Raw genomic sequence first — 19,978 nt, 5'->3', positions numbered from 1 at the left:
TCCCCATATAGGATCTTTTGTTGCTAATCCATTTTCAGCTCCTGGATGAAGAAAGATCTGCTGACAGCTTATACAACCTCCGCGACCCCCAGCAGCTGATAACCGTTTATCATTAGGTCAAACACTAGCACTGGGTGTAGTGTAGCCCGACAGAAGCGCTGATGTATAGTCTCAAGCCTGCGTCCGTCTAATGGCTTCGCTCTGTGCTGATCTAATGAGAGACGTGTTTAATTTGGTTCAGTGACAGAGCAAAACTCTTCCCTGTTGTGCCAGAGCGCTCGGAGATCACGCTTTTGACCAAATTATGTCAAAATGAAACATTGCTTGTCATTGCCAAGAGATGAAGACAAATAAAAACGGATTTAAAGGAACAGTTCAGCAAAAAAATTACAATTCGCTTAAATGTGCTCACCCTCAGGTAATCCCAGATCAGGATGAGTTTGTTTCTTCATCAGGTTTGGAGAAATGTTGCATTACATCAGTGTCTCATCAATGGATGCTCTGCAGTGAATGGGTGCCGTCAGAATGAGAGTCTGATAAAAACATCCCAATAATCCACAGCACTCCATCAGTTCACATCTGGAAATCCAGCCACATATTTGTTTTAACGTTGCTTGATCTGTGCAGATTTCTCTCCTGATTCAGACCAGAACACTTTTTCACTGGAGGAATTGTTATTGTGGATTATGGACTTTAGGAGTTTAGCCAGAAGCAATGGTTTAAACTTAAAAACGTCTTAACACTGGATGTGTTTCAGGTTTTGTCTTCTCCTGATGTTCACTGATGGGCTGGAGTGCTGTGGATTATTGTGTTGTTTTCAATCAGCTCTCATTCTGACGGCACCCATTCACTGCAGAGCATCCATTGATGAGACACTTTTGCAATGCTACATTTCTCCAAACCTGATGAAGAAACAAACTCATCCTGATCTGGCTTGAATGTGTAAACTCACTGCAAACTTTCATATTTGAGTGAACTATTCCTTGAGTCATATTAACCATTCCTGGTTGATCCAGTCTGGATCAATTCAAAGAGAAATAATCTTTTGAGTCCCCTTGTGTTTCTGTCAGCCACAGCCAATCAGAACAGACTGAAGCAAGATCCCCAGAGATCATACATCAACAATTGACAATATGACAGATGACTCCCTGTTCATCATAATTAGGGTGATGGCATGAGCGATGATTCATAACAAGGGCCTTTTGAAAGAATGCAAATAACTAGTAAATAACTGAGAATTATTACATCAAGCATTTCTTTCTCTGTTACCAACACTTCATCTGTTTATCCACAGCTCACACACAAACACACACACACACACATACACACACATGTGCTCTGTAGACTTCAGCCATATTATACAAGGCACTTGTTTAAAATAAAAATAAATATTTTAATGTTAATTGTAATGTCATGTAGCCTAAGTATCTTATTTCAGCAAAACAAAGATTTCATCATTATTATAATAATTAATATTTTATTTACGATGGATGTTATAGCAAATAACGGCAAGAAGTGTGTTATAACATCTGAATTAACTAGTTTTTCCAAAAGTATATGTATATTTTAATATATAAAGTATTTTTTCAGGTCCAAGATCAGGTAAGGATATCCTTACAGTAACAAATCTGCATTTGATTTAACAATATTTATTATAATACTTAATGTTAAATGAAATGAACTGAGTATTGATAGCTTTATTTCGTAATAATTGTTGGTGACGTGTTGTCATGGCGCTGTTTTTGTTGAGGTTGTTCACAACAGCGATTTGCTTAGCAATACCTTCGTTTTTTACCAACAACTATTCACGATTTTCAGTCTGACTCTTAGTTTATTCGAACTAAAAATGTAAAAGAATGTCGTGTGAAATAGTTTTTACATAATTTCTGAGCTCAGTGTGTTTTTCAGCACCTTGGACAAGAGCGCGAAAATTTCGCGCGCCGGTGAAATAAGGCGCGTATTTTATTTTATTATTTTATTTTTTATATTTTTGCGCGCTACTGCTGACCTTTAAAGAAAGAAAACAGTGAGTGTTTCTTCTTAGGTAAAAAAAAATCTAAAATGCTTTTTAAAAGCTTACCTTCTTTTAACTTGCCAATTGCGCGTGCAGGCGACACAGAAGAAAAACAAACAAACAAACAAACAAAACAGCGACACTAACACCTGTTCTTGCAAACCACACACACACACACACACACACACACACACACACAAACACACACACGATCTGACAGCGTTCAGAATAACAGAAATCGGATCTGATGTGATTAAACAAGCACGCTTGGCATGTATATTGTGTTAAAGTATATAACGCCTTTATCAACAATAAATATGTTTCTGACTTAATTGCGTAATGTGTCGCAAACATCCGTCAAAATATGTATCTTTCCTCAATTAATGCACTCTTAAAAATAGACAATTACATAATATAATTGTCATAAAACAACTAACCCGTTCATGAATCAGTGTACACGAAATACTAGCTTGATTTGAGACGTGTTGTGTGTTTTTAATTTGATTTTAGTTATACAATTAAAGACTTCTTCATGATTTCGCGAGCAAATCATTTAAAACTTTTTTTTTTTTTTTTTTGCAATTTAATTGTCTGTAAAAGTAAAATCAGTCGCAAGATAAAATAACAAAAGCAACTCACTTACATGTGAAACTTCGCTTCTGTTCAGCTGTGTATGTGCAAGCGTTCACACATCTCCTCTGATCAACAGAAAGAGCCACAGGAAAGCCATCATGAAAATCCCCAGCAATACAAACAAGTTGCGCATATAATGTTCCAAGTTCAGTCTGAAGTGAATCCACGCGATGAAAGACCCTTAAATCCGCTCTTTCACATCATCCTGAATCAGTCTGAATCAGTCCTGTCCTTGTGCAATTGATCCGCAATTCCCAATCACACACACACACACACACAGAGAGAGAGAGACTCCAGCACATGAAGTTGTGGCTCTGTTGGGAAAGCAGAGCTGTATGTTGATGTGTATCTCAGACTGAACTGATCTGAGAGCAGCAGAGAGCCAGTGCTTCGATGTTCCTCCTCCTCCACGAGCACCATCTGCTTTTAGCCGCTTGTTCTGGCAAAAACTGAATAAAGTGCATCATGTTTTACCATTTGGGTTTGTAATATATGGCCTAGGCTGTGTTGTTTTTTCTCCTCCCTTTAAATAAAGCGCATTGTGTCCTTAATGCTCGGGATTTGAGAGTTAATACAGAAATTTCATGTGTGCATGGCTTTTTTGAGAAATGCACTTTATGCATGCAAATGCAATTTTTATAACTTTTATGACTGTATAGGAAAATACAGTGCATTAAATGGTTTTGCTCACACATATGGACTGGAGAGTAATATATTTTGTCTAAATAGATACAAATATATCCGTGATTTAAGTTTGATGTGCGAAAAATGTGGAATATGAGTTCATAACTCCATCTGTTGGTCGGAGAAAGCATCGTAGGGCAGAGTGTTTAAAAAATCTAGCGAGTGACCTAATTTTAATTATGCATGCATGTTCTTTCATTCAGATATCATTGCGAGAGATGCATCGTTATTTAGTTATAAATTTACAGTGAAAAGTTTAAATATACTCAGTGTAGAAATGTGTTGCTTGCATCTTATATGAATGAGTAGGATATAGGCTTTATTGTGTGTGAAATTGAAATGTATTGCAAATAAGGGGCCAAACAAACTTGTGATCGTTACACAATAATTTTCACATTTATGGTAGACTTTTGACCACAGTTTCATGTAATCTGAATATTTTGTTTATAGTTATGGTAGCTGAAAGACTCATAATTCATAGCTTTTATGTTAGGATATTAATGAGACAATAATAACACAGCTGGATTTTTGATGATGTAAAAACAACAACAAATTGCAGCAGTTGTTTTAAAGATATTTGTATCGTTTGAATATAGAGAATAAAGAGAATATAGCAGAATAAAACGTAATATTTTTTCCCCTGCTAGCAAACTTTCTGGTTAAAAAAATATGGCTATAAACCTCTATTTTCTTTATTCAGAGTCTATATGGCAACTATACAAATTTTTGTTAATTCTAAAATCCTTAAAGATTTATAAAGCGTCTTTTAAACATTATTTCCTTTGGGTTTTTTTTTAAACGCAAACGCGTTCTGCATGAACGGACACCAAGGTTATAGCCTGGTTTCTTTCTTTCTTTCTTTCTTTTTAATACTTGAATAAAACTATATGCAAATACTATATTATGACACTAATGCTATTCCTATGTGCGTGTTCTGGCATGTATTTCTAGTTATTCATTCATTCATTCTGCTCCTGCCCCGAGCGCGCGCCGGCTGGCGGCTCTTCTTGGCATAACGGAAGTGACGTCACGACGTCAACATGTAAGATGGCGACGCATCACAGGCAGAATGCAGCGGGGCGCAGGAAAGTGCAGGTGAATGTTTGACGCTCGTGAGAGCGCTTGTGATGTGCGTGCGTTATTTTTGTGATGATAGTGACATTCAGACTGGTCGGTCGTTGTGTGACGGCTTTTTTACACGCGGATGTGAGCGTTTGTGTGTCGCAAAGGGAGGTGGAGGCCAGGCTGTGTCTCAAAATCTAGTGTGCTGCCTACAGACTGCAGTTTTAGGGTGCCCTAGGCGTGCTTTGAGTCAGAATGCAGCATAATGAGTCAGTATTGACCGCTTACTGCAGCTCATTATAATATAAACAGGCTGTGTCGAGGTTTAGATGTTCATTGTGAGCTGCAGAGGGAAAGAGGAACCGGTTTAAGTCACATATTTGGGGTTTTAATAGATAATTTCGTATCTTTGGTCGGTGTCATGACAACCCACCTTACATATTTGCATACTGACCATATATGGTCATGTGGTCAGTATGCATATCCCTATGAGCACATGCATAATGAATAAATAAAGATCTAAACACATGAGCAGATATATTTTAAATGTATAAATATGAGCACAGTACAAACTAAACACATGTATATTGGGATAAGAGCATGTATGCTGTACTCATTACGCATGCTTTTGTTTTAATGAAGGTTTGTTTGTGCTTTGCAAACAAAACATAGGATTTTGTGTTATGTGTTGAATATTGCTGTTGTGAATTCTGCTTATATGGTTTTTGGTTTAGTTTACATACTTAAAATAAAAATAAAAATAATATCAGTTAGTAATATCTTAACATTCAGAATTTTTTTTTATTTTTTATATATTTTAATCAAATAATAATAATAATAATAATAAATACCTGTGCTTCAGCCTTCATGACACTGACAGTTTTAGGTTTTATTTTATTTCTATGTTTATAATGAAAACAAAATGGAGAAAAAAAGGATTAAAAAGAATAAAATCAAGTATCAACTCAAGTCTTTTAATGTAATTTCATATTTATGTAGGCTGTATTATACATTATATTTTCCCTCGTTGTTACATTTCTGTTGTATATAACTACTTTATAAAGTAAAGAACATTGTCCATTGTCTTACGAAGCAAGTGATCTGACAAATAAAAGCAAAATTAGCATTTTTTCTGTTTGGTTCTGTGCAGATTATTCAGTGGAGCTCTAATTTTGATCATGCGTGTGTTGCAGGTGTCATACGTGATCAGAGACGAGGTGGAGAAATATAATCGTAATGGAGTCAACGCACTACAGCTGGATCCAGCACTTAACCGGCTCTTCACCGCCGGACGAGACTCTATCATCAGGATATGGAGCATTAACCAGCACAAGGTAACCCGTCAGTCACTAAACCGGTGCATGTGATGTCAGAACTAAACCAAAACTAACCCGTCTGTCACTAAACCCGTGCATGTGATCTCAGAACTAAACCATAACTAACCCGTCTGTCACTAAACCCGTGCATGTGATCTCAGAACTAAACCATAACTAACCCGTCTGTCACTAAACCCGTGCATGTGATCTCAGAACTAAACCAAAACTAACCCGTCAGTCACTAAACCCGTGCATGTGATGTCAGAACTAAACCAAAACTAACCCGTCTGTCACTAAACCCGTGCATGTGATCTCAGAACTAAACCATAACTAACCCGTCTGTCACTAAACCCGTGCATGTGATGTCCAGACTAAACCAAAACTAATCCGTCTGTCACTAAACCCGTGCATGTGATGTCCAGACTAAACCAAAACTAATCCGTCTGTCACTAAACCCGTGCATGTGATGTCCAAACTATACCAAAACTAACCCGTCTGTCACTAAACCCGTGCATGTGATGTCCAGACTAAACCAAGACTAACCCGTCTGTCACTAAACCCGTGCATGTGATGTCCAAACTATACCAAAACTAACCCGTCTGTCACTAAAGCATGTGATGTCCAGACTAAACCAAAACTAACCCGTCTGTCACTAAACCCGTGCATGTGATGTCCAAACTATACCAAAACTAACCCGTCTGTCACTAAACCCGTGCATGTGATGTCCAGACTAAACCAAAACTAACCCGTCTGTCACTAAACCCGTGCATGTGATGTCCAAACTATACCAAAACTAACCCGTCTGTCACTAAACCCGTGCATGTGACGTCCAAACTAAACCAAAACTAATCCGTCTGTCACTAAACCCGTGCATGTGATCTCAGAACTAAACCATAACTAACCCGTCTGTCACTAAACCCGTGCATGTGATCTCAGAACTAAACCATAACTAACCCGTCTGTCACTAAACCCGTGCATGTGATGTCCAAACTAAACCAAAACTAACCCGTCTGTCACTAAACCCGTGCATGTGATGTCCAGACTAAACCAAAACTAACCCGTCTGTCACTAAACCCGTGCATGTGATGTCAGAACTAAACCAAAACTAATCCGTCAGTCACTAAACCCGTGCATGTGATGTCCAAACTAAACCAAAACTAATCCGTCTGTCACTAAACCCATGCATGTGATCTCAGAACTAAACCATAACTAACCCGTCTGTCACTAAACCCATGCATGTGATGTCCAGACTAAACCAAAACTAACCCGTCAGTCACTAAACCAGTGCATGTGATGTCCAGACTAAACCAAAACTAACCCGTCTGTCACTAAACCCGTGCATGTGATGTCCAGACTAAACCAAAACTAATCCGTCTGTCACTAAACCCGTGCATGTGATGTCCAGACTAAACCAAAACTAACCCGTCTGTCACTAAACCCGTGCATGTGATGTCCAGACTATACCAAAACTAACCCGTCTGTCACTAAACCCGTGCATGTGATGTCCAAACTATACCAAAACTAACCCGTCTGTCACTAAACCCGTGCATGTGATGTCCAAACTAAACCAGAACTAATCCGTCTGTCACTAAACCCGTGCACGTGACGTCCAAACTAAACCAAAACTAACCAATAAGTCACTAAACCCGTGCATGTGATGTCCAGACTAAACCAAAACTAACCAATAAGTCACTAAACCCGTGCATGTGATGTCCAGACTAAACCAAAACTAATCCGTCTGTCACTAAACCCGTGCATGTGACGTCCAAACTAAACCAAAACTAACCCGTCAGTCACTAAACCCGTGCACGTGACGTCCAAACTAAACCAAAACTAACCAATAAGTCACTAAACCCGTGCATGTGATGTCCGAACACTTCCCTGGTCTTTGAAATGACGTTCCTGCTCTTGCGTGTGAATGTGTGTTTTGCAGCAGGATCCCTACATTGCATCGATGGAGCATCACACAGACTGGGTCAATGACATCGTCCTCTGCTGCAACGGCAAAACACGTGAGTGCTTGACATGTGCAGTGCAGCTCTAATGTTATGAATGCAGTAGATAAGATAGATAAGTTTGTCTTTTGGGTCTGCAGTGATCTCAGCGTCATCAGACACTACGGTGAAGGTCTGGAACGCACACAAGGGCTTCTGCATGTCTACACTGCGAACGCATAAGGTACGGCACAAAATGTTACATGCACATCTAAACAAACCAGGTGCTTGACCAAACACATCCAAGAAAGCCTTCAAAAAACATGAGTTGACCTCTTATTTCGCTGTTCTGCATGGGGTTGCCGCCCATTTGTTTAATGCAAAGAGTTTCTATATTAAAGTGTGCATTATGTTTCTATTTTTTAAGTTTCTTGTGTATTCTTTTTTTTATTGCAGGACTATGTTAAAGCATTGGCATATGCTAAAGACAAAGAGCTGGTGGCTTCTGCAGGACTGGACCGACAGATCTTTCTCTGGGATGTGAACACGCTGACCGCGCTGACCGCATCCAATAACACCGTTACTAGTGAGTTCCCACGTTAATTTAATTTTATATATTTTGCAAAATATTTTCCCCCCAGATTATTGTATTTAAATATCTTATTTGAAGAACGCTTCCATTTTTTATTTATTTATTGAACTTTATTTAACATTTTGACATGAGCAATCCAAACAGGAGCTTAGTAGAGCCACATTCGGTATTAAAGACACAACAAAACGTAGACTTTAGTTTATGTAAAGGATCAATAGAGTGTAAAAATCATGTTCTTTGTTGTACAGCGTCTTCTCTGAGCGGAAACAAGGACTCGATCTACAGTCTGGCCATGAATCAGATGGGGACGGTTATAGTGTCAGGATCCACCGAAAAGGTTTGAATAGCTAAATACATGTAACTTACTTAATATGGTGTGTTTTTATTGTAAAGAAAATGAATGGCATTGTGGGTTTTCTTTTATTTAACATGTTATGTACCTGGGCTGTGCATAATCGAAATATTGCATCTCCTTTTCTCACGATTTTACCTGCTTTTAGTTTGTTATTTCTATAATGCCTGATGCTCTGACTCTCTTTCTGATGCTGGTAGTTTCAGATTGTCTCTGTTTTGTTGATTTGTTTGTCAGGTTCTGAGAGTGTGGGACCCGCGAACCTGTGCCAAACTAATGAAACTGAAAGGACACACGGACAACGTTAAATCAATGTTACTCAACAGAGACGGGACTCAGGTGTATTTTATATATATATATATATAAAATAAAAAATATATTATTGTTTTATTCTTTTTAAATTTTTAAATATTTTTTTAATAGAATTAGATTTTTTTACATTTTATTTTTATTTACAAATTATTTTAATTTGACATTACGTTTCCATTAATTAATCGTCATTAAAGGTTTTTTTTATTTACTCCCTGCAATTCCATCACCAACCACCAGGTGGTCTATAATACATAAAAAAAGTAGTTTTTGTTTGTTTTATATATATATATATATATATATATAAGAAAGAAACAAAATCTATATATACATTAAAAAAAATAATAATATATATATATATATATATATATATATATATATATATATATATATATAAAATACAAAAAATATAAATATAATACAAAACATATATATATATATATATATATAATACAAATATTTATTGTATATAAATATAATATTTTGACAATATATATATAAAAAAAATTCTTATAAAATTTTTAATTTTTAAAAATATAAATAGATTTTCTTACATTTTATTTGTATTTACAAATTATTTTAGTTTGACATTACGATTCAATTAATCGTAATTAAAGTTTTTTTTATTTACTCCCTGCAATTCCATCACTAACCACCAGGTGGTCTATAATACATAAAAAAAGTAGTTTTTGTTTGTTTTATATATATATATATATATATATATATATATATATATATATATATATATATATATATATAATAAAAAGAAAGAAAATATATATATATATACATTTAAAAAAATAAATAATATATATATATATATATATATATATATATATATATATATAAAATACAAAAAAAAAAAAAAAATATATATATATATATATATATATATATATATATAATACAAATATTTATTGTATATAAATATAATATTTTGACAATATATTAAAAAAAAATTCTTATTAAATTTTGCATTTTTTAAAAATATAAATAGATTTTCTTACATTTTATTTGTATTTACAAATTATTTTAGTTTGACATTACGATTCAATTAATCGTAATTAAAGTTTTTATTTACTCCCTGCAATTCCATCACTACCCACCAGGTGGTCTATAATACATAAAAAAAGTAGTTTTTGTTTGTAATAATTATCAACAACTTTTAATTGATTAATTTCAATGAAAACTACCATAATACATTTACTCATAAATGCAAAATGTGATTGTTTATTAAAAGCTGAAGATAAATAGAAAATATATTTGTATGCATGTCAGTTTTTACCTTTTATAATTCCCGAATTATTCTTCACTTCTCAAGTAGTATTGAATCCTATCGTATATGTCGTATAAGAGCTAACAGCAGCCTCATTCTTGATTTATTGTCGAATGTAGAAGGTTTTAAGAGCCTTCGAGCTTCTGAGAGTTCACGTTTCTTTCCTAAGCGCTGGTTTTGTTCGGTCAGTGTCTCTCGGGGAGCTCAGACGGGACGATCCGGCTCTGGTCTCTGGGTCAGCAGCGGTGCATCGCCACGTACCGTGTTCACGACGAGGGCGTCTGGGCGCTGCAGGCCAACGAGGCCTTCACACACGTGTACTCCGGAGGCCGTGACCGTAAGATATACTGTACTGACCTGCGCAGTCCTGACATCCGTGTGCTGATCTGTGAGGAGAACGCTCCCGTGCTGAAGGTGACAAACCAACAGTTTCTTAGCTTCTCAGAAGGAAACGCTCTGTAGTTCACATTTCTGCGGGGGTTACACTTATTTTTAAGCGTAGTTCTATTGAAAAAAAATATATTTAATAATATTTATATTTATAATCAATGATGAAACTGTTGTGCTGCTTAATATTGTTTTGAAACCTGTGATACTTTTCCCAGGATTTTCTTTGATTAATAAAGAGTTAAAATAGAAATCTTTTGTAACAATACAAGTCTTTACCATAACTTTGTATTTTAACACATCCTTGATTAATGAAAGTTTAATTTCTTAAAAAAAAAATTCTTAAAAAATTAATGAAAGTTTAATTTCTTAAAATAAATTCTTAAAAAACTAATGAGTTTAATTTAAAAAAGTAATGAAAGTTTAATTTCTTTAAAAATTCTTTAAAAAAAATTAATGAAAGTTTAATTTCTTAAAATAAATTCTTAAAACATTTTGGAGTTTAATTTAAAAAGTAATGAAAGTTTAATTTCTTAAAAAAAAATCTTAAAAAAGAGTTTAATAAAAAAATGTATGAAAGTTTAATTTCTTTAAAAAATTCTTTAAAAAAAATTAATGAAAGTTTAATTTCTTAAAATAAATTCTTAAAAAATTTATGAGTTTAATTTAAAAAGTAATGAAAGTTTAATTTCTTTAAAAAAATCTTAAAAAAAGAGTTTAATAAAAAATGTATGAAAGTTTAATTTCTTAAAAAAGATATTTAAAAAAATTAATGAAAGTTACATTTCTTAAAAAAAATCTTAAAAAAAAATTATGAGTTTAATTAAAAAATTAATGAAAGTTTAATTTCTTAAAAGAAATCTTAAAAACAATTAATGAAATTTTAATTTCTTTAAAAAAAAACTGACCCCAAAATTTTGAACTGTAGTGTATATTGTTAGAAAAAAATTATATTTTAAATAAATGCTCTTCTTTTAACTTTTTTTTATTAATTAAAGAATTCTGAAAAAAAGTATCACAGGTTTCAAAAACAGTTTCAGCACTGATAATAAATAATCCTATCAGAATGATTTCTGAAGATCATGTGACACTGAAGACTGGAGGAATGATGCTGAAAATACAGCGGAGCATCACAGAAATAAATTACACTTTAACACAGATTCACACAGAAAAATGTTATTTTACATCCTAATAATATTTCACAATTTTATATTTTTTCCTGTATTTTTGATCAAATAAATGCAGCCTTAATGAGCAGAAGAAACTCCTGTCAAAACATAAAAAATCGTTCTGATCCCAAACTTCTGACAATAGTGTATGTGTGTGTGTGTATATATAATAAGCTTTCTCTTAGACTTTAAATCAAGAGTGCATGTTTATGCGTCAAACACAGTGATAAATACCCGCAGCAGCTGTGGAGCGTGAGCAGCTAAACAGGAAGGAAGTGAAAGTCACTGAGGTGTGAATGTGTGCTCTTCTGTCTCTCAGATGGAGCTGGACAGGTCCGCTGATCCGCATTCAGCCATCTGGGTTTCCACCACCAAGTCCACGGTTAATAAGTGGGTAAGTGCAGCTGGTGCGGGCCGTGACCTGCTTTAAAGAATCTGCAGCGTGTTCCTTTACTCCTTAATTAGTGTCACCCTTCGGCTAAATATCCCGGGATGGGGCGCAAAGCTACTGTCTTTAATAACGGTTTAATTTGTTGCATGCTATAGGTTGCATCTTAAAATGAGAGAATGCTTCTGTTAATTTTGCAATTCACACTTTTCATGAAACAGCCATATTGGGCAAATATTTTCACAATTGCATTCTCTGAATAATTATTAGATATGATGCATTAATCAGAGTTTGCCTGTATTTTAAACGAGTTTATGAGGCAGCACATGCAAACAATGCAGTGACTGTGGTAACTTTAACATTTGAAAGGATACTATGACAAAGATATCGCTTTTTTTTTTTTCTTCTTTTTTTCTTCCCAGTCTCTGAAGGGTATCCATAATTTCCGAGCGTCTGGTGATTATGATAACGACTGCAGCGCTCCTCTGACGCCGCTGTGCACGCAGACAGAACAAGTGATCAAAGGTTCGACTGAGTTTGCATGTGCTTCAGTCCATCTTCAGATATGTTTCGTAATAAGAATCTCCATCGAACAGCATCTTTAGCATGATAATGTATTTTGTTTATAAAATAAAAGTTCAAATTTAATTTAGAATTAATTTAATTTTTCCTAAGTAGTATTCTTTTTAAGTAACAATATTTATATTTTTATTGTCTGTTTTTTATAAAGTTAATAATTTACTGTGTATATAGTAATAATAATTCTTGTTTTTAATAATTACACACACATTTTTTAATCTTTTTTTCATTCATAATTTTTTTTTATTCATAGTATTTATATTTTTATTGTATGTTTAAAAAAATATATAACTTAAGGTGTTTATATAGTAATAATTATTATTAATAATTATTATTATTATTAGACACACATTTTTATAATTTTTTGATATTGATATTTTTAGATTTTAATTCATATATACATTTTTATTGTTTGTTTTTATAAAGTTTATAATTTACTGTGTGTGTGTATATAGTAATTATTATTATTGTTAATTATAAATATTTCAAATTAAATTTTAATTGATAATATTTAATTTTGTAGATTTTAATTAATAATATTTATATTTTTATTGTCTGTTTTTATAGTTTATAATTTACTGTGTGTATATAAGTATTATTATTTTTATTATTAATAATTATGCATTTTTATCATTTTTTATTTTAAATGAGTTTATATTTTTAGATTAATTCATAATTATATTTTGATTTTATTTATATATATTTTATTTTTTTATCAAGCTTATTTACTGTGTATATATAGTAATAATAATAATTATTAATAATTAGACATACACACATTTCTTTCACCTTTTTATTTTATATGATAATATTTATATTTTTATATTTTAATTATGTTTTTATAAAGATTATAATTACTGTGTATATATTATAATTATTATTATTAATAATCTCACACACAAACACACACACACACATATATATATTTGTTTGTTTATAATGTTACATAATATGGTTTTTAATGTTAATGTGTGGTCTTGACCTCTAGGTGGCGCCAGTATAATTCAGTGCCACATTCTGAACGACAAGCGACACATTCTGACCAAAGACACCAACAATAACGTGGCGTACTGGGATGTGCTGAAGGTAACGTTTACGCTTGTGTGTCTCGATCTGAACGCTAGCGGCCGTGTGACAGCTGTGTCGTCTCTCTCTGTGTCTCAGGCCTGTAAAGTGGAAGACCTGGGCAAGACAGAGTTTGATGAAGAGATCAAGAAAAGGTTCAAGATGGTTTATGTGCCGAACTGGTTCTCGGTGGATCTGAAGACAGGGGTGCGTCACGACAGGACGGGGTTTACGCTCCTCTTCAGTGAATGTTTTATTGATCGTTTGGCTTGTGATTAACAGATGCTGACCATAACACTGGACGAGAGCGACTGCTTTGCAGCCTGGGTTTCTGCTAAAGACGCTGGCTTCTCCAGCCCGGACGGATCCGACCCCAAACGTGAGCCGAGCTGATTGTGGTGACAGATGATGATGATGATGATGAAGATGAGTTATTAATGTGTTGTTCTGCAGTGAATCTGGGAGGACTGCTGCTGCAGGCGCTGCTGGAGTATTGGCCTCGCACTCACATTAACCCTTCGGATGACGAGAGCGAACTCAATCATGGGAGCGGTGAAGACCCATCCCTTTACTAAAACACAAACTCTTTAAATACATTGAGCTCGCCATGAAAATAGCCATAGATGCTGGTATGGCAATTAAAAAAAATATATATATATTAATAAAAAAAAAATGCTGATTAGAAAATGTAATATAAAATAAATCTGGAAGTAATATAAAAAAAAAATATATATATATATATATATATATATATATATATATATATATATATATATATATATATATATATATATATATATATATACAATAAAATATCATAAATAATATAAATATTATGATGCACATGAAATAACATATCAAAATTTATAATTATAGTATTATTGTTAATATTACCATTTTATAATCACATAATTCATTGTATTATTATTATTATATAATGCAATATGTAATAATAGTTCTTAATCTAAAAATCTTTTAATATAAATGAGTTGTAGTTAGTGTAGAATTTACACATTTAATTAACACATTACACATATGTATGTAAAATGGTACATTTTAAAAGTAGTAATAATAAATAGCAATAATTCTAAACTTGCATATTGTATTTTTGTAATATAAGTTACAATTAATAATATACAAGTTTGTAATTACTGTTATATAATGATAATAATAATAAGAGAACCTATGTAACTAACATATTTATATTAATTATTCATATTTTTAGAAAGCTAGATAATAATAATAAAATGTGTATATTATATATGTAATAATGAATATGTAAATTATGTAAAATACTTATATTAATTATAAATATTTTTGTTTAATAATAATAATAAAAAGAGGACCTATGTAACTAACACACACATTTTATATATTTACATTTATATTAATTATACATATTTTTATAAAGCTAGATAATAATAATTAATACAATGAATATTATAAATATACATGTATATATTATATAAATAATTTTTGTATATTATATGTAATAATAAATATTTAAAATATTTATAATGTACATGTTTTAGTTTATTGCTAGATAATAATGATGTAGAGTAATTACTTGTTTTGTTTCATAACTCATTAAACTTCCATAATGTGAACTATAACATATTCAGCAGGAAGGGCTTGATTTTTCCTGCTCATTTTTCTTTGAAATATAAATCTTCAGTATTTTCTGAAACGTGTTCGGTGTGTTTCCTCAGTGAACGGCGAGCTCGAGAGCCGGATGCAGAAAGGAAACGGATATTTCCAGGTGCCTCCACACACTCCGGTGATCTTCGGTGAAGCGGGAGGACGGACGTTGTTCAGGTGTGTGTCCTGGGTTCGATCAGGTCTGTAGACGTCTGTGTTTGCTGATGAAGTGTGTCTGTCTCAGGCTGCTGTGTCGAGACTCCGGAGGAGAAACCGAGTCCATGTTACTGAACGAGACGGTCCCGCAGTGGGTCATCGACATCACCGTAGACGTAAGAGTCCAGCAGATCCTCTTCAGAGTGTGTTACACTTATCATTTCTGTCATGTAACAGGATTTCTTTCTTTGTCTTGCAGAAAAACATGCCCAAATTCAACAAAATCCCATTCTACCTCCAGCCCCATTCATCCTCCGGAGCGAAGACGTTAAAGAAGTAAGTGTGACCTGATGTTTCCGACTGAAGCTTATTAGACGGAGATGGATCTACAGGTTTATCTTGGTTTAAAGGCACAGTTCACCCAAAAATTGGTATCATTTATTCCTCGTCAAATGTTGGGAACCAAATGGTGTGTATAAATATCTTATTTTGAAGAATGTTGGGAACCAAACAGTTGCTGGTACCCATTGACTTCCATAGTTGTAGTAAAAAAAATAAAAATACTATAGAAATCTACAGGCAAGTATTTGGTTCCCAACATTCTTCAGAATAACATATTTTGAATATATTTTGAAGAACCAAACAGTGGCCGGTAGCCATTGACTTCTGTAGTATTTATTTTATTTTATTTTTTAATATGGAAGCCATTGTTTTTCAATATTCTTCAAAGAATATCTTTACAAATTATCTTATTTTGATGAATGTTGGAAACCAAACAGTTGCTGGTACCCATTGACTTCAATAGGGTTTTTTACTACTACCATGGATGTCAATGGGTACCAGCAACCGTTTGGTTCCCAACGTTTTTCTTTTTCTTTTTTTTTTTTACAAAAAAACAACTTGAGGGGGAATAAATTGACAATTTTAATTTTATTATTCAAAATAAGACTTTTTAAAGATATATTTTGAAAAAATGTTGGGAACCAATGGTTGATGGTAGCCATTGGCTTCCATAGTAGTAGTAAAAAAAAAAACATTAAACACTATAGAAGTCAATAGGTACCAGCAACTGTTTGGTTTCCAACATTATTCAAAATAAAATAACTTTTGAAGAATATTGAAAACCAAACAGTTGATGGTAGCCAATGGCTTCCATAGTAAAAAAAGAAATAAAAATACTATAGAAGTCAATGGCTACCGGCTACTGTTTGGTTCTTCAAAACATCTTCAAAATATCTCATTTTGAAGAATGTTGGGAACAAAATACTTGCCTGTAGCCATTGACTTCCTTAGTAGGGAAAAATATACTATGGAAGTCAATGGGTACCATCAACTGTATGGTTTCCAACATTGTTCAAAATAAGACTTTTTTTAAAATATATATTTTCAAGAATGTTGGGAAACAAACGGTTGATGGCAGCCATTGACTTCCATAGTAGTAAAAAAAAAAACCCTATAGAAGTCAATGGGTACCAGCAATTGTTTGGTTTCCCACATAATTAAATTTTTTTATATTTTTTAAAGATATATCTGAAGAATATTGAGAACCATACAGTTGTCTGTAGCCAATGGATTTCATAGTAAAAATAAAATAAAAAGTACTATAGAAGTCAATGGGTACCGTCAACTGTATGGCTTCCAACACTCTTCAAAATATGTTGTTTCATGTTCAACAGAAGATAGAAACTCATACAGGTTTGCAAGGAACGCCTTAAAGATGACTAAATAACGAAAAAAGGTGAACTGTCCCTTTAAAAAACTTTTTTATAAATAAACTGGACTGAAAAAGTTGCCGATTGTTTCTTTTTGTCATCCGTTCATGGCATCTGTTGCACAGAATACACTTCCTGGCTGTCGTTGCACATGGTCACGGGAATTAACAGTGGTGTGTGTGTTTGTAGGGATCGTCTGTCGGCCAGTGACATGTTACAGGTGAGGAAGGTGATGGAGCACGTGTATGAAAAGATCATCAACCTGGACAGCGAGTCTCAGACGGGCGCTTCGTCTGCAGAGAAGCCCAGCGAACAGAAGGAGGAGGAGGACATGGCAGTGCTAGCGGAGGAGAAGATCGAGCTGCTCTGTCAAGATCAGGTATTGGGATCCGACTTATTATCTTTACATTAAATTGCATGTGCAAAATATCATAGTACTGTACTTTTACAATAGAATGCATTATGATTACAATTCACAAGGCTTTCACGAATTAAATATAAATATATATAAAAGCTAAATCGGCTGTGATGCATTCTTTATTCATCAATTTGTAAATGTAGAATTAAAAAATATTATTGCATTTTATGCAAATAAAATTAGTGCATCACTCAGACCCAAAATTATGTCTTTTAACAATTGCTTGTAAATCTGTTATTATGCTATAATAATTGGATTTAATCTTTTTATCAAGTTGTTTTGTGTCGATTTGCACGAGTTATTTATTTCTCTTTGGAACCGTTTGATTTTAGGCCTAATTGATTTTAACTCATGCACCTGAGTTTTTCAGTGAAAAAACATTATTTGTGGGTGTTTTTGGCAAAAAAAATAAATAAATAAATAAAAATCCTATAAAGTGACCATAAAAACATCTCATGCAATAATTACGACTTCCAAACTATGTCATGTAAAATATAACTAAACTTTGTTACTTACTCCTAATCCTGTTTGTGACATTAGATGATGTTGCATTGCTTTCCAAAGGTTCTGGATCCCAACATGGATCTGCGGACGGTGAAGCATTTCATCTGGAAGAGCGGCGGCGATCTGACGCTCCATTATCGGCAGAAATCCACGTGAGGTCCCGCCCCGTTTGAGGAAAATCCTTTGGTTACCCTTCACATTCGAAGCACACGCTCACCTGCACTTCCTGCCTCTGTCTGACATCTACATCACGCTCGGCTCACGGGAAGAAGGAATCTTGCCACCTTTTATTATATTTTTCCTGGCATGAATTCTCTTTTGATGGATGCCTTGTTCTGAATGTGTCCGAGTTGTTTTTGTTTTTATTTCTCCTCATTTAACATTCCAGTGATGTGTTCGCTGCAAATGACGTCATGAAATCCGAGGAACGGCTTTAAAACAATCCAGAATCTTTAAGGAGCGCCGCGTAGATGGACAGAATGAATGAGAAAACTCCAAGAACTCTGTTTCCCATGATGCATCACTCTCTCACTAATCATGCTGTGATCAACACTGCATCAGTTTTGTACATACATTGTAATTATTTTATAGCCATTTACGTTTCTTTAAAAAAAAAAAACTAAATCTATGGTCTCTCCAAAATGGTGCTTTTTCGTGTAAAATACGATGTTAGAAGAATAGAGAGTGTGAGTACTCGAAATATTATAAGCAGAGATAGAAACAAAAGTGTTTTTGTTTTTTTAAAGGAATATTTCACCCCCCAAAAAATACAGACTGTTCATGTGAGATCAGGATGAGTTTGTTTCTTCATCAGGTTTGGAGAAATGCATCAGTGTCTCATCAGTGGATGCTCTGTAGTGAATGGGTGCCGTCAGAACGAGAGCTGAATAATCCACAGCTTTTGTCTTCTCCAGATGTTAACTGATGGACTCGAGTGCTGTGATGTTTTTACCAGCTCTCGTTCTGACGGCACCCATTCACTACAGAGCATCCCCTGATGAGACACTGATGCATTTCTCCAAACCTGATGAAGACACAAACTCATCCTGATCTCAGATGATCCTGAGGGTGAGCACATTTGATCAAATTTACATTTTTAGGTGAACTATTGCTTTAAAAGGAATAAATCACCCCCAAAAATGTAATTTTAATAACTGTATATGTGGTTGTCACATGGAAAAATCTGCATGAAGAGTCTTTAAAAAAATAACAGCTGACTGGTTTAGATAAATATAAGAATATGTAACTTTTCAGATGAATTATTCCTTCATTCAGATGTTTGCTGCTGAGTGTCATCTGTCCTGTGCATGGACAGGAAAATACACTATAAATAAATAAATATATATATATATATATATATATATAAAAGCTATGAACTATTGAAGGATGACATCACCGGATGGCAAAACTCAGTTCATGTTTTTAATTTATGCAACAACAACAAACAAAAAAACTGTCAATCATACAAAGATCTGCACAGTGTATTCATGTATATATTAGGTTAAAGACTATTAAGATGATAATTATGATAAGACAAAACCATCAGAAAGGTTTTGTATTTCTGCTTCCTGTGTTGATTATATGCAGAGTATTTTGAGCTAATAAATTAACCAAGGATGATGGAGTGTAAATGTAAACTTTAATCTTTATTTTAATAGGAAGTGCAGGATCCGTGCAGGTGATGTTGACACAATCAGATCCTGTTTAACATCCGACTAGTGTTCGTGACTGATGTTTACCTGCTTCTAATGGAGACTCTGGCTCGTCTGGTTATTAAAGATCAATGACAA

At 33.7% G+C, this 19,978-nt stretch overlaps 2 protein-coding genes across 5 annotated transcripts in view; one reads left to right on the top strand and one right to left on the bottom strand.

Annotated features, from left to right (window-relative positions):
- LOC113042661 (sodium channel protein type 2 subunit alpha-like) overlaps positions 1-2,990 on the bottom strand; it is a 95,860-nt gene extending 92,870 nt beyond the window's left edge. For 2 of the 3 annotated variants that reach the window (XM_026201659.1, XM_026201657.1), the window contains exon 1: positions 2,658-2,990. The gene's annotated coding sequence lies outside the window, so the exon portion shown is untranslated. Of the gene's footprint in view, positions 1-2,653 lie in introns of all 3 variants that reach the window. The other variant, XM_026201658.1, reaches the window with a different exon arrangement.
- A 1,341-nt stretch (positions 2,991-4,331) lies between these two features.
- On the top strand, positions 4,332-18,807 carry LOC113042660 (WD repeat-containing protein 48-like). Of its 2 annotated transcripts, none has more exons than XM_026201656.1 (19): positions 4,332-4,426; positions 5,587-5,727; positions 7,646-7,721; positions 7,805-7,887; positions 8,100-8,229; positions 8,484-8,572; positions 8,825-8,926; positions 10,362-10,586; positions 12,048-12,122; positions 12,539-12,641; positions 13,684-13,781; positions 13,860-13,967; positions 14,043-14,139; positions 14,214-14,312; positions 15,470-15,575; positions 15,643-15,730; positions 15,814-15,890; positions 17,456-17,645; positions 18,249-18,807. In XM_026201656.1, the coding sequence occupies exons 1-19, from the start codon at positions 4,379-4,381 to the stop codon at positions 18,342-18,344; spliced, it is 2,031 nt and encodes a 676-aa protein (XP_026057441.1). In that variant the 5' UTR covers positions 4,332-4,378; the 3' UTR covers positions 18,345-18,807. The 2 variants fall into 2 exon arrangements, with proteins under 2 accessions (XP_026057441.1, XP_026057440.1); XM_026201655.1 differs by having other exon boundaries at positions 7,643-7,721.
- Positions 18,808-19,978: the final 1,171 nt, after the last annotated feature.

The sequence above is a fragment of the Carassius auratus genome, chromosome 24, assembly GCF_003368295.1.
Source record: "Carassius auratus strain Wakin chromosome 24, ASM336829v1, whole genome shotgun sequence".
Classification (NCBI taxonomy): Eukaryota; Metazoa; Chordata; class Actinopteri; order Cypriniformes; family Cyprinidae; genus Carassius; species Carassius auratus.
Note: the sequence above shows the minus strand (reverse complement) of the source record. Positions and strands in the feature narration are given on the sequence as shown.